General features: G+C 36.7%; 6 protein-coding genes across 6 annotated transcripts; 3 read left to right on the top strand and 3 right to left on the bottom strand.

Moving 5' to 3' along the window:
* Positions 1–133: 133 nt before the first annotated feature.
* On the bottom strand, positions 134–748 carry FDP41_010562 (uncharacterized protein; the record flags this gene model as incomplete). Its single annotated transcript, XM_044700874.1, has 1 exon — positions 134–748. The coding sequence occupies one exon, from the start codon at positions 746–748 to the stop codon at positions 134–136; it is 615 nt and encodes a 204-aa protein (XP_044568210.1).
* Positions 749–778: 30 nt separating this feature from the next.
* On the top strand, positions 779–3016 carry FDP41_010561 (uncharacterized protein; the record flags this gene model as incomplete). The annotated part of the gene is made up of 1 exon (XM_044700873.1): positions 779–3016. The coding sequence occupies one exon, from the start codon at positions 779–781 to the stop codon at positions 3014–3016; it is 2238 nt and encodes a 745-aa protein (XP_044568209.1).
* Positions 3017–3132: 116 nt separating this feature from the next.
* FDP41_010560 (uncharacterized protein) lies at positions 3133–4350 on the top strand (the record flags this gene model as incomplete). Its single annotated transcript, XM_044700872.1, has 1 exon — positions 3133–4350. The coding sequence occupies one exon, from the start codon at positions 3133–3135 to the stop codon at positions 4348–4350; it is 1218 nt and encodes a 405-aa protein (XP_044568208.1).
* Positions 4351–4492: 142 nt separating this feature from the next.
* On the bottom strand, positions 4493–6309 carry FDP41_010559 (uncharacterized protein; the record flags this gene model as incomplete). Its single annotated transcript, XM_044700870.1, has 2 exons — positions 4493–5758; positions 5992–6309. 2 exons carry the CDS (start codon positions 6307–6309, stop codon positions 4493–4495), a joined length of 1584 nt encoding a protein of 527 aa, XP_044568207.1.
* Positions 6310–6630: 321 nt separating this feature from the next.
* On the top strand, positions 6631–8623 carry FDP41_010558 (uncharacterized protein; the record flags this gene model as incomplete). Its single annotated transcript, XM_044700869.1, has 4 exons — positions 6631–6819; positions 6878–6975; positions 7045–7138; positions 7256–8623. 4 exons carry the CDS (start codon positions 6631–6633, stop codon positions 8621–8623), a joined length of 1749 nt encoding a protein of 582 aa, XP_044568206.1.
* A 79-nt stretch (positions 8624–8702) lies between these two features.
* On the bottom strand, positions 8703–12250 carry FDP41_010557 (uncharacterized protein; the record flags this gene model as incomplete). Its single annotated transcript, XM_044700868.1, has 10 exons — positions 8703–10354; positions 10460–10746; positions 10793–10941; positions 10993–11222; positions 11272–11421; positions 11476–11670; positions 11775–11808; positions 11868–11887; positions 11953–12052; positions 12116–12250. The coding sequence occupies 10 exons, from the start codon at positions 12248–12250 to the stop codon at positions 8703–8705; spliced, it is 2952 nt and encodes a 983-aa protein (XP_044568205.1).
* Positions 12251–12306: the final 56 nt, after the last annotated feature.

Below are 12306 nucleotides of genomic sequence, written 5' to 3'. Positions count from 1 at the left end.
ATGGTTTTCGTTGGTTTGTAAGGTTGAGTCGTCAATTATTGTAAAAAGGTCATGAATAGGTATATATAGTGTTGATGGATATGATATGTTAATAATGATATGTTAATAATGATATCGATTACCAGCATTGTCTTCAAAGTTCTAAGTCACAACAATTAATAATGTTGAAGGGCGGAGAGCAGTCTTGGATCCAATATAAGGTGAGATGCTTCTTTCTTGTTCTTACATTCATTACACGTTTCTTATCGAATTGTTGATAGCACTGATCATCATAATACAAATATAGTATCTTGCCTTTTTGTCCATGATTAGTATGATCGTGAAGTTTTTTCTTTTGCTTTGTTTTTCTTTTTGGCTTGGCTTTGTCGGTGGATGATTGTTTTTTAGCTTGTGTGGTCCTTCTTGTTTTGCGAGGTTTGTTCTTTGGCTTGTATTCTTTTTCTTGTTTTGATGGAGTTGGTTGATTCAATGTTGATAATGTATTCTCATCTTTCTCAACTGGTGGATCGTTAGTTTTCTCAACTGATGGATTTTCTCTAAAGGTGATTGCGTCACATAGATGATGTTGTAAAGATTGTAACAAGTGATGCGAATGATCTAATGGCTTCCGTGCCTTTTCTTCGCAATTTCTGTTCTCTTCATTTCGTATATATTCATTAAGTTTGGCGTTTAATTGTTTGAGGGTAGCTGAAATGTAATTCGCTTGTTGTTCAATTCTTTCCAAACGTCTTTCCAGGCTGTGGAGCATGCAAGAGTCAAGGGCTCCACCGCCAAAAAAATGCAGCATCAAGAGTCTTCTCCGAAACTTGGAGGATCAACCTCTTCTGAAATGTCGGTATCAACTCAACACAATCATTTGGCTTCTTTATATCCCGAAGAACCAGAATGGTTGAAAACAAGACAATTTCTGACTCATGATTTTCTGAAGAAACATTCCGAGGTTGTACAACATCAACATCACAATTCCACTAACTTCTCTAACAACACATTAGACAATTTACCATCCAAAGTTCAAGAATTTGTCATCATTGAGGAATTATTTAATTGTTTGATGGGTTTTGAAGGAAAATATATCAAATGTGTATCGGAACATGATCATGACCAATTAATGACTGAAAATGGGTCTCTCTTGATAGACAAAACCATTGAATCATTCAAATATTCTCTGAATTGTGTTATAGATTCCTCTTTAATGGATTTGGTGAATAGAATACTACCTTTGTGCGAAAAGCATGCGAGAGTTTGCAATTTTTTAGACAAACGAGCTAGTTACGAAAACGGAGTTGTATGCCAAGCTTTTTGCTCTGCGTTGCGATCTCTTGAGAAAGAATACATGATGTTCATCAATCAATTAGACTTGTTATTCAAACAAGATCAAGTCAATATTCAAAAATTGTATTATCATTTGCAAACAGGAGCGTGGAAAACCATGGACATTCTTGACAGACTGATTGAGGAAATTACAAAAGAAAATGCTAAAGGAGGTTCCCTTATTAACATCATTCAACGAGTTTCAAAAACTATTAGTACCGATGAAAAAACTCAAAAACTTTTTAATTTTATTTTAAACAAGTCATGTGCTCCATATTTTGAAATGATAGAAAGCTGGATATTTAAGGGAGAAATTGAGGATGTGTTTGGAGAATTTTTTATTGAGGAGAACAAACAAATTGTGAAGGAACAACTTGCTAGAGATTTTAATTCAAGTTATTTGGAGTCAAAATACAGCATAACGAGGGAGGTTCCATTCTTCCTCTCCAAGATTAGCGACAAAGTTCTGGCATGTGGAAGATATTTGAGCTTGTTGAGCGAATGTGGACAAAAGTTTGAAAAGAAGATTGTGGACAAGATTAATTTTGCCGATGGAAAAGCCCTATCTATTATCGAAGAGGCCTATGCAAGCTCATCTAAACAAATTATTGAATATTTCTTTGGAAAGGTCAAGTTACTGGATCGCCTCCATTCTCTAAAACACTATTTCCTGTTCGATCATGGCGATTTCTTTGTTCATTTTATGGATACAGCAGAGCAAGAGAATGAGCTTGCCAAAAAGAGCACAGAAGTTTCCCTCTCCAAACTTCAATCCTCCATTGATTTCGCTGCACGGACATGCTCCATTCCAAATGATGAATACAGGGACGCTCTCTCTTGCAGTTTGAAGCCGCTGAATTTAGCAAGCTTTTTGAGCATTATCAAGCAACTCTCTTCTTCGAATCGCTTAGACACAGCACTGTTGGAGCAGCAACAATTGCAAGAATCAGCAGCCATTGAAGGATATGAAGCCTTTTGTCTCGAGTACAATGTCGAGTGGCCAATGACACTTTTCATTAACCGAAAGAATTTGACCAAATATCAAATTCTTTTTAGACATCTATTTTGCTTCAAGTACACAGAGAGGTGTCTCTGCAATACATGGATCAATCACAAATTCTCTAAGGAACTGAATTTGGGAAAATCTTTTGCCTCATTCTATGCATTGAGACACAAAATGATACACTTCATTCAACATTTCCTGTCGTATGCTCTCATCGAAGTTGTGGAAAAGAATTATGTAGAAATGGAACGCAAAATTAGGCAAGCCACAACACTCGATGAGGTGTTGAAAAGCCATGAACAATTTCTCGACTCCTCACTCAATGGCTGCCTTGTCTCGTCCAGTGACGCCTTCAAATGTCTCAACAAACTTCTCACTTGCTGCAATCTCTTTTCCAAGTACATGAACCAATTCTCTTCAGCAATATCAAACAACGTGGCGGAGGGCCTTTCAGAACAAGCAGCACTAACAGATGGTCAAACATTTGAGCATAGACGAGAACGACTTGCTCAATCCTCTGAAATTGCAAGAAATACTGCCCATGATGACAGTTACAATCGAAGTATTGCCAAATTTACTCAAACCTTTGAGAGTACTCTGAATCAACTCAAAAGTCATACTTCACATATTTTTACCTTGTCTATGAGCTTTGAAAAGGAAGATGCAGTTGTCACGAGTAGTAGTGGTAGTGTATTCTATTGAGAGTTGCTTGCAAAGAATTAGAAACATGATTGTGCACAACAGAGAAAAGATTGCACAATCACTTTCATAAAAGAAATTTACAAAAATAATTTACAGTTTTCAAAGTCATACAAAAAATGATGCAAAACGACAAGTCCAACAACAGCAATCATGAGTTCTCATTAAATCATGATGATCCGTTCAATGATGAGGACCAAATGGAACGACCTCTCTCTCCTGAAACGTTGTATCGGGAACAGTTTGAGAAAATGTTTGACACCTACAAATCCATGCAACAAGACAAAGAAACAATCAATTTTGAGGAAGTTCGGGAATTGCTTCAACTCTCAAATTTATCCATTCCTGTTGCAGCGATTAAAGAAGAATATGATCGGAGGATTGGCATTGAAAATAAGGCAACAAGGGAACAATTTGTATCCATCATGAGGGAATTAATTTCAACCGTCTCAATACAATCTTCTCCGACTGTAACAAAAGCCTCCTCCTCCACCACACCTAGGTCTAATATCGATTTCCAAGAACGATGTATGATGGAGGTTAAAAAAGAAAAGTACTTGCAAGAACATAACCAATACATCCGAGATCACCCTCTGTTGCACCAAATTCTCTTTGACTTTTTAAATACCACCCTTATTTATCAACCCGAAGATGTATTTTCCTTCGCTAGGGAATATTTCTCAAAATTGGCCAAGGTCGAAACGAAATCAAATCACGCAAAGAAAGTGTTGGTATTTTCTGGAGCTGTGGTGTCAGCCAACAATTTTGCTCTTAAACTTCAAGCAACATTCCCACATGACGTTGAACGGGCAGTTGGCTACACAACGAGGAAGCCACGGATCGATGAAATTGAGGGAATTCATCACTTCTTTGTTCCCTCACATGATGAAATGAAACAACTGATGAAAGAGAATTATTTCTACGAAATTGTACAAATAGGCAATGATTACTATGGAAATGCTAAAAGTGAAATTGATTCCATTTTAGAAAAAGATAAGGTTTGCATTGTATTTGCAAACCTTAAAGGAGTTCAACAATTGAAAATGATTCTCAGCGAGAATCAAATCAACTCGTGTTTCTTTTACATCAAACCCATTTCCATGAGTTCCTTTGAGAATGCTCTCAGCAAAATTCCAACCGATGATGAAAACCTAGATTTTGCTAAAAATCGAGTGCTAATGATTGAGGACGAGCTCAGACAAGATCTTTCCTCAGTCTACAATGTAGTTTATGAAATGAATGATGAATTAATGTCAGATGCAGAAATTCCTCTAGAATATGAAATGCCAGACGACTTGTACAAGTTGATTTTCAGCTTTATTTCTTCGAATAAATAAATGGAATTGACATTATTCAATGTAGATGATTTGTGAAAGGGATTGACTCATATCTCTTTGGAATCTTAGGATGACAGAATTGACGATTTCACAACATCGTGGTTACCGAAACTTGAGATCTCTTATTGCGTGAGATTCTTTATTATACACTTTCGTTGGTTGTTGCGGCTGGTTGAGTAGATTCTGATGAAGAAGTATTCTCAGAAATAAAACTTCGCACGTTGCTTCTACAAATAGGGCACTTGTCGATCCTACTAAAGCATTCATGACAAACACACTTGTGCTTGCAAGGTAACAGGATGACTTCTCTTGGCTCGGAAAAGCAAACAATGCACTCTTCGACTTCATTTTCATCATTCTCATCCGCTCCATACACTTCTTCCAACTCAAATAATTCAGATTCAGTTTGGGCAAAAATCTTGACAACATTTCCTCGGTAATAAACACCTTCTTCTGCATTTTCATATCTGTTAAAATTACAAATGACATATAAACAATAAAGTTCTCTGTCATAATCGGTCTCTAGATTTTCATCGTCATATCTTTTAAGGTAGTCTTGAGCCTGTAGAGTAGGTTTGATCACAATAACGAGTGGAAGTTTCGAATCAGATGAAATTCTTTCATCTTCGTCAGCCAAGAGATCCTGAGTGAGTTGATTTCCAATTCTCTCTTCTTCTGTGTTATTAATTTCAGGATTATTTTGTTCTTGTTGTTGCTGTTGATCAGTGTTGTTTTCGTGAGAGTCTGTGTTATTTGCAGTAGGGGGTTGTCTCACTACCACGGATGTGAAATAATTGTCAGAAACATTGGATTCAAACATGTCATCGGTAGGCATCTCAAATGCTTGTCCCAGACCTTTGTCTATAAATACAAGATCACTTTTTTCTACATATTCATCGTAGGTGAGTAAGCGATTCATATCAATTTGAGAAAGAGGTGTCGTCAGCTCTTCTGAATTGGATGTAATATCCTCGAATTGATGTTCCTCAACATCAAGTAATCCTCTTGCCATGATATGCTCCTCGTCTTCATGTTGATGCTGCTCCTCTAGAGATGTTCCTTCATGTAATGAATCATTCTTGTCTGTGCTTTGATTTTTCACAAGTTTCTCAAAATTATCCTTGAAAGGTTGTAAAATTTTCTTCTTGAAAGACAATTCTGAAACTCCCCAGAAAAGCTGAACGCTCGATTTTACAAGACAATCCAACTGAAATTTAACACCGTGAAGTTTCTTTCCATTTTCCTCTTTATAAAAACATGCAAAGGTATTTTTCTTCATGTGTGCTGTTCCATTCACTCTCTTCACGGTATGCACTGGAGAAGAAATGGATCCACTAAATAATGCTTGAACGTAGGAACGAATATTGCCTTCTCCCCACATGTTTTCAATGTTCTCAAAATTAGCAATCTATTTTGAATTGTGAAATATCCGTGGATTGATTGTGTGTTGTTTTCATAAGAGTGATACAAAGATGAATGCGTTCAAATTTCATAAGAATGGGCATCGCGATCATTTGTAAAAGTTTCATAATAAATTGATTTTCCAATGATCATGTAATGTTCATGATGAAAACGCAGTCGTGGTGATGATGATTATTTTGATTATTATCATTTCCGATCATCATCTTTCTTCAAACTTACATTCACAATATTAAATGCTCCTGATCGAATCACATACAATAGGTAAGAATTGGAGAGAGTAGTTTCGAGTAACCTATAAATCCAATACAACAAAAACATGTAAACAATCATAATAAATAAATTATACATCTCCGGGCTAAATGCATTGGGATAAATAACGTCCGAGGTTGATGAAAATGTAAACCAGAATTCATGTTGATTGGATGTTGTGCTGTCCAATGTTGTTGTTATTGTTGTTGATGATGATGAGAGAATATCTGGAGAGCCTCCACCACCACCACTCCTTCCCAAAGAACTCAACAAATTCTCGTTTTTCATTTTTAAATTAGAATGATATTTCCATTTCATCAATCTTTAGGTGATGAGCATGATGTGTAATTCTTCTTCAGAAAAAAAATATTCTGAAGTCTCGTTCAAATCTCTGCCTTTGCAAAATTTTGCAGGACTGTATTTTTTGCAAAGCCTTCTTCACTTTTGATCTTCATAGAAATCACTCGTGCAAGAGAGAGAATAATTCAGAGAGTTGGAGTGGTTAGATTCATGGGATACAACGGAATACATTGAATTCTTCCGAGCCAGATATATTATTTAAAGTTGATTTTAATTTATTTCATCATCGACATACGAACCATCACAGAAATGGAGAGCAGTGTTGTTTCTACAGCCTTTCCTACACAAAAAGATTTGGAAAATACTGAAAAGATTATTCAAATTTTAAGAAAAGAAAATAGATTTCCATCCGAAGAAGAGAATAGAAAGAGATTTGAAGTTCTTGCCAAATTGGACGGAATTATTAAAGACTGGGTTAAAAAAGTGTGTCTCAAACAGGTACGTACCATGAATAATGCACGTCATGTTGATGTATCCCATTATTATCACCATACAGGGATTATCAGAGGATTTAGTTTACGAAGCAGGTTCAAAATTGGTCACGTTTGGTTCGTTCCGTCTTGGTGTGCACGGTCCTGGTGCTGATATTGATACGTAAGTTCCTGAACATTTAATAATACTTATTGCTGATCATCGTACATGATTGACCATACATTGCAACAGATTATGTATTGTTCCGAATATGATAGAAAAACATCATTGCTTTACAGATTTGTATGATATTTTAAAGGAAAGACCAGAAATTACAGAGTTAAAGGTATGTTCACATTTGATTCCCTTTGCATGCATATTCAACAATTTTTGAACAATTGTGTTTGAATGACCATTCCATAAAACGAATAATAATAATTTTACAATATTCTGGACATGATAGGCTGTTCCAGAGGCCTATGTGCCATTGATTACCATGTCTTTTGATGGAGTAGAAATTGACTTGTTGTTTGCTAGACTTTCAAGAAACAATATTCCTCCAGATTTGAATATCCTGGACGAGAGTAACCTTAAAGATGTCGACGATGAAACTCAACGTAGTCTGAACGGTCCACGTGTCGCCGATGAAATTTTAAATCTAGTTCCCAACAAGGAAAGTTTCATTACCACTCTGAGATGTATAAAATTATGGGCTTCCAGGCGAGCTGTGTACGGAAACATTGTGGGTTATCTAGGAGGTGTTGCATATGCCATTTTAGTCGCTAAAATTTGTCAAATGTATCCTAATGCTGCTCCTTCAACGCTACTCTCTAAATTTTTCTTTATTTATGGCCAATGGCCTTGGGGAAAAGTTCCCGTATTATTGAAACCTATTGAAGAAGGCAGTTATGGTTTTAAGGTTTGGAATCCAAAGGTAAATCCAAGAGATAAACAACACTTAATGCCAATTATCACACCTGCCTACCCTTGTATGAATTCGACATTTAACGTTTCTAAATCAACTTTTAAAGATATGATTAGTGAATTTGAACGAAGTGCTGAAATTGCGCAGAGAGCTGAAAATGGTTTGGAAAGTTGGGAAGCACTCTTTGAAGAGACAGATTTCTTTGTGAGGTATAATCATTACATTCAAATTGAAATTAATACATCCAATGAGGTTGATCACCTTAAATGGACTGGTTTCATTCAGTCTAAAATCAGATTTTTTATTCAAAAACTTGAAACTGTACCCTCTCTGACCGTTCACATCTATCCTGATTACTTCCATAACCACCAACCAGCGAATAATTTATTCTCGTCACATTTCTTAATTGGATTGGAATATAAAAAGCCAAAGCCAGGAGAAGCAGTGGTCGATCTCTCACCTCAATTGCAAGAATTTGAGAAAATGTTGTTGGAATGGCCGGACAAAAAGGATACCATGGAGAAACCAATCATTAAACCCATCAAGAGAAGTCAAGTTCCAGATTTTGTGCTTCCAAAGGAGAAGAAAAAGTTATTCCTCAAAAGAAATAAGGCACAGAAGAGAAAAGCTGAGGAAGAATCAGCAACACCCAAACCGAGTGAACGTTCTCCTGAAGGGTCTACTGCCTCCACCACTGCAACAGCAACACCAGCAACCGCTGACTCCACTCAAGCGGCAGATGCAAACTCTGACAGCACCACTGATGCTGCTACCATTTCTACGGCAACGACTGAGCCGTCAGCTAAAAAGGCAAAGGCAGAACAAAAAAAGGAGCATCAAGTTGAAGTTTTATTGGACACAGAAGACGATGACTTGTTGGCATTGTATGAAAGTAACAGAAAATAAAGTTTAATGTTTTATGTGTGTCTATTCAATTTTGTATCGACATTATCATTATTTAGTTGGTGGCAAAGATCTTTGATTTTTAGTCGTTCGTGTCGTCAAGGGTGTTGTTCAATGACTGCTCCATATTGCTCGTCTCTGATTTAGATTTGGCACCAAAGAACAAATCCCTAAGGCTAAAGCCTGCTTTCTTATGGTTCGAAGCGACGTGATGTTGAGGAGCGTTTTTCGTACCTCTCACTGTGGCATACTTCAAGGATTGACTCTCTAACTCAATGTCCAATTCATGAGTTGAACCAGGTGACGAGAAATATTCATCCTCATCGGTTTTCTTCTTAATGAGGGAACCTCCTCCCCTCAAAGGGCGTCTTACTTTGGATGAAGACGACGACGTTGTTGCTTCATTTTCCGATGACAACGTAAATGAAGAGAGTGCCGTTGCACCCACTTGTGCATTTTTCAACACCTCATTTTCGTATCGAAGTGCTGTGATAATGTCGTTGAGCTTGGAGCGTTCTTCCACAAATGCATCTGCGTCTTTCTTGCTTCTTTGACTTTGCTCGAGTAATTGATTAGTGAGCTCATTAATTCTTTCATCCTTCATTTTGATCTTCTTTTCTGACAAATTAATGTGATGCTTTAACTCTTCATTCTCAGAGTACAATTCCTGGAATGAGGCTGTAATGGATGCAACATTACTCTCCAAAAATTCAATCTTTTTCGTGTATTTTCGAATAATGTTATGGCTCGATAGGGTATTGTACTTATCAGATACATCATCTAACAACATTTCCAACTCGATAACCTTCTGTACTCGATTAGACAAATCACCCAAGAGAGCATCTCGTTCGTTGGAAATTTTTTTCACCTCTGCTTCCAATAACCTAATTTTTTCTAATGCCTCCAGCAACTGTTTCTGATCTGCAGAATTGTCTATTATCATGTCATTCGGAATGGCATTTATATTGGTCGGGAATTCAAAATATTCTTCTTCAGGACTGTTTTGTTCAGTTTGTGTCTCAATGGTGACCAATTGAGGTGTTGGAGAAGAGTTCTCATCGACAGTCTCGCCAATCTTATTTTGTGCTTCGGTCTCTTCAATCTCTTGCTCTGATTCTTCATCATCTTCTTCTACTTCCTCGTCTGATTCACTTGCATCCTCTAAATCGTTCTTGATACTCTTAAGATCTTTTTGAACCTTTTTCAAGATGTTGGCAGAATTACTTTTTTTCATGGAAATATCTTGCGATGTCGAACTTGCTTTTTTCGCTTGCTTTCGCACTCTTTTATACTTCTTTTCTAAAAATTGCATGACATGCTCTAACGAAGGATCTTCCTGTTTTGCTTGTAGAGTTAACAATTGAATCTTGGTTTCGTTTAACTGTTTCATATAATTTTCTCTCTGTTGCTTGGTTGAGTTGAGATCTGACTCCATTTCTTTCAACTGATACTCCTTGTTATTTCTTTCTTCCTTAATAACATTTTGAAGCTCTTGACATTCATTTGTTTTTAACTGAATGAGTTTTTGCAAATCGTTCTTAGCGCTCTCAAGCTCTACCATATACTCAGCCTTTTGTTTTAATTGCTGCTTCATGCTTGTCAAAGATTCCTCTAGGGCATTATTTTCTTCCTTTCCTTGATTAATTTCGTCCTTAAGTTGGGAATTTTCATCGACGAGTTTATTCCTTTCATTCTTCTCCTCAGCAAGCTCTCTTTCCAAAATTAAACATTTTTCTGGAATCAAGATTAGATAGACACAAAATTAATGCAAAATAATAATATTGAAAAACATGCAAAATAAATTCCCTTCATGAAATCATGATGGAATTCACGACTTACCTCTATATCGAGAAATTGTTGGAAGAATTTCATTCAATTTAGCCTCCAATTCTTGTCTCTTCATTTCAGAATCGGAAGTTGTGGAAGAATTGCTTTCCGTATCAACCATAGGTATTGGAGTAGTTGATTTGATACCTCCTTTCTTGTAAATTTTTAACTCTTCTTCCAATCCTGTTATGTAATTCTTGAGATCTTTAATTTCTTCCTTAGCCTTGTCAAGTAACTTTTGTAACTCTTTTGCCGACAGTTCTCGGTTGACTTTTGGTTTGTTCTTGATGTTTTTTGCTCTTTTGAGGTAAGTCTTGGAAAGAAAGACTGTGCACAAATACTTACCTGAATCCAAAACGAAGCGTTGACAGCGTCTCATCTTCATTATACGCACTGAGTGAGCAGTTAATAATTAAGGTTGTTCGTGAGTTACCTCCCAAGCTATCTTGGAGGAGTCTGGTGAGCTTGGAGTCTCGATAGGGCACATATTTTGACTGTCAAGTTGTGTTAAGAGTCACCAAAGGATAGCTGACATGATAACTTACAACACCATCGGTCAATGCATTAATGACCATTCCAAGGGTGGAAAGAGACTTGTTGATGTTTTTTGCTTCTTCTAACGTTTGACCTGATGCACCTGTCTTTTTCACTTTTTCACTTCCTGCCAAATCGACCAAAAATAATTTACCACTTTTCGAGTCCAAATTAACCAAATGCTTTTGTCCTATTGTTAAGATGAAAATACTGTGAGAACGAGAACTTTCATCATTCATTCCTAAAGCAAGATTTGAGCGCAATCTTTTTGACACGCATAGCACACTTACTAGTTGAAGACACTACTCGATTTCCTGCTCCTAACTTTAGTAGAGAAAATACTTCTTCAATACTTGTCACATACTCCTCCGTAGCTCCCTTAATGTACACACCGCGTCCACTCTCTTTGTCCTCCTTAATTTTTAAATTTTGTTGAGTTGCTGATGTTGTTTGGTTGTTCATGAATATGATGAAGAAATGAAATCATTACGTACGATCCAACAAATCTCGAATTTTCTCTAGATAAATTTCAATATATGACACTTGAATTGTAAATTCAATGTCCGGATCAGAATTTTCAACTTTTTCAAAAATGTTTTCCACTATTCTCGGTATCAAACCTTTCAGATTTGTATCTGTGCAGTATCCCTTCAATTCTTCGTTGGGACCCATCATTGTGTAACTCTTTCCTAATAAATTTAGGGAGTTGCGAAGAGATATTGGAGGAAACATTGTTGTGATGGTTTAGCATTTGTTGTGTTAGCACACGGGTTCATGTTATGTGTCTACATACCTGATCCGGTTTGGCCATACACAAAAATCGTGCCCTAATGAGTGCAATACATATTCTTTAATAATTCATCCATAACTAAGGCCGAATACTTACATTGTAGCCTTTGAAAATATCTAATATTATTAACAGACGTATTGTCTCTTATGTCATCCGTAAGAGTCTTCGTTCAAAGCCTTACCTTCCACGATGGGTCGTCCCACAACATTAAATATATCTATTTGCTTGGAACTGCTGTTAAATATATGATCAAAGGTAAATTCATGCTTTCCGAGCTTGTTCTGTTGTAATGTATTACATTATTGATGATGATCCTCCAACATGTTCTCACTCCTTCCACTTACCACTAATTTACAAGTATCATGATTAATCTCAACAACCTCCCTAGCATCTATTTGCTTCTCAAGTGCATTCATCGGCCTGAACCGGCACACCACCTGAATATTACTGTGTGTGGTGGTTTGTCCTTCATCCGACATTTTTTCAACGACTATTTGAGCTGTTGATCGAAGGAGGCCTCTTATCGCTCACTCTC

This window comes from Naegleria fowleri, assembly GCF_008403515.1.
Source record: "Naegleria fowleri strain ATCC 30894 chromosome Unknown tig6, whole genome shotgun sequence".
Classification (NCBI taxonomy): domain Eukaryota; phylum Heterolobosea; class Eutetramitea; order Acrasida; family Naegleriidae; genus Naegleria; species Naegleria fowleri.
The sequence above is the reverse complement of the archived record's forward strand: the minus strand, read 5'-3'. Positions and strand labels throughout refer to the sequence as shown.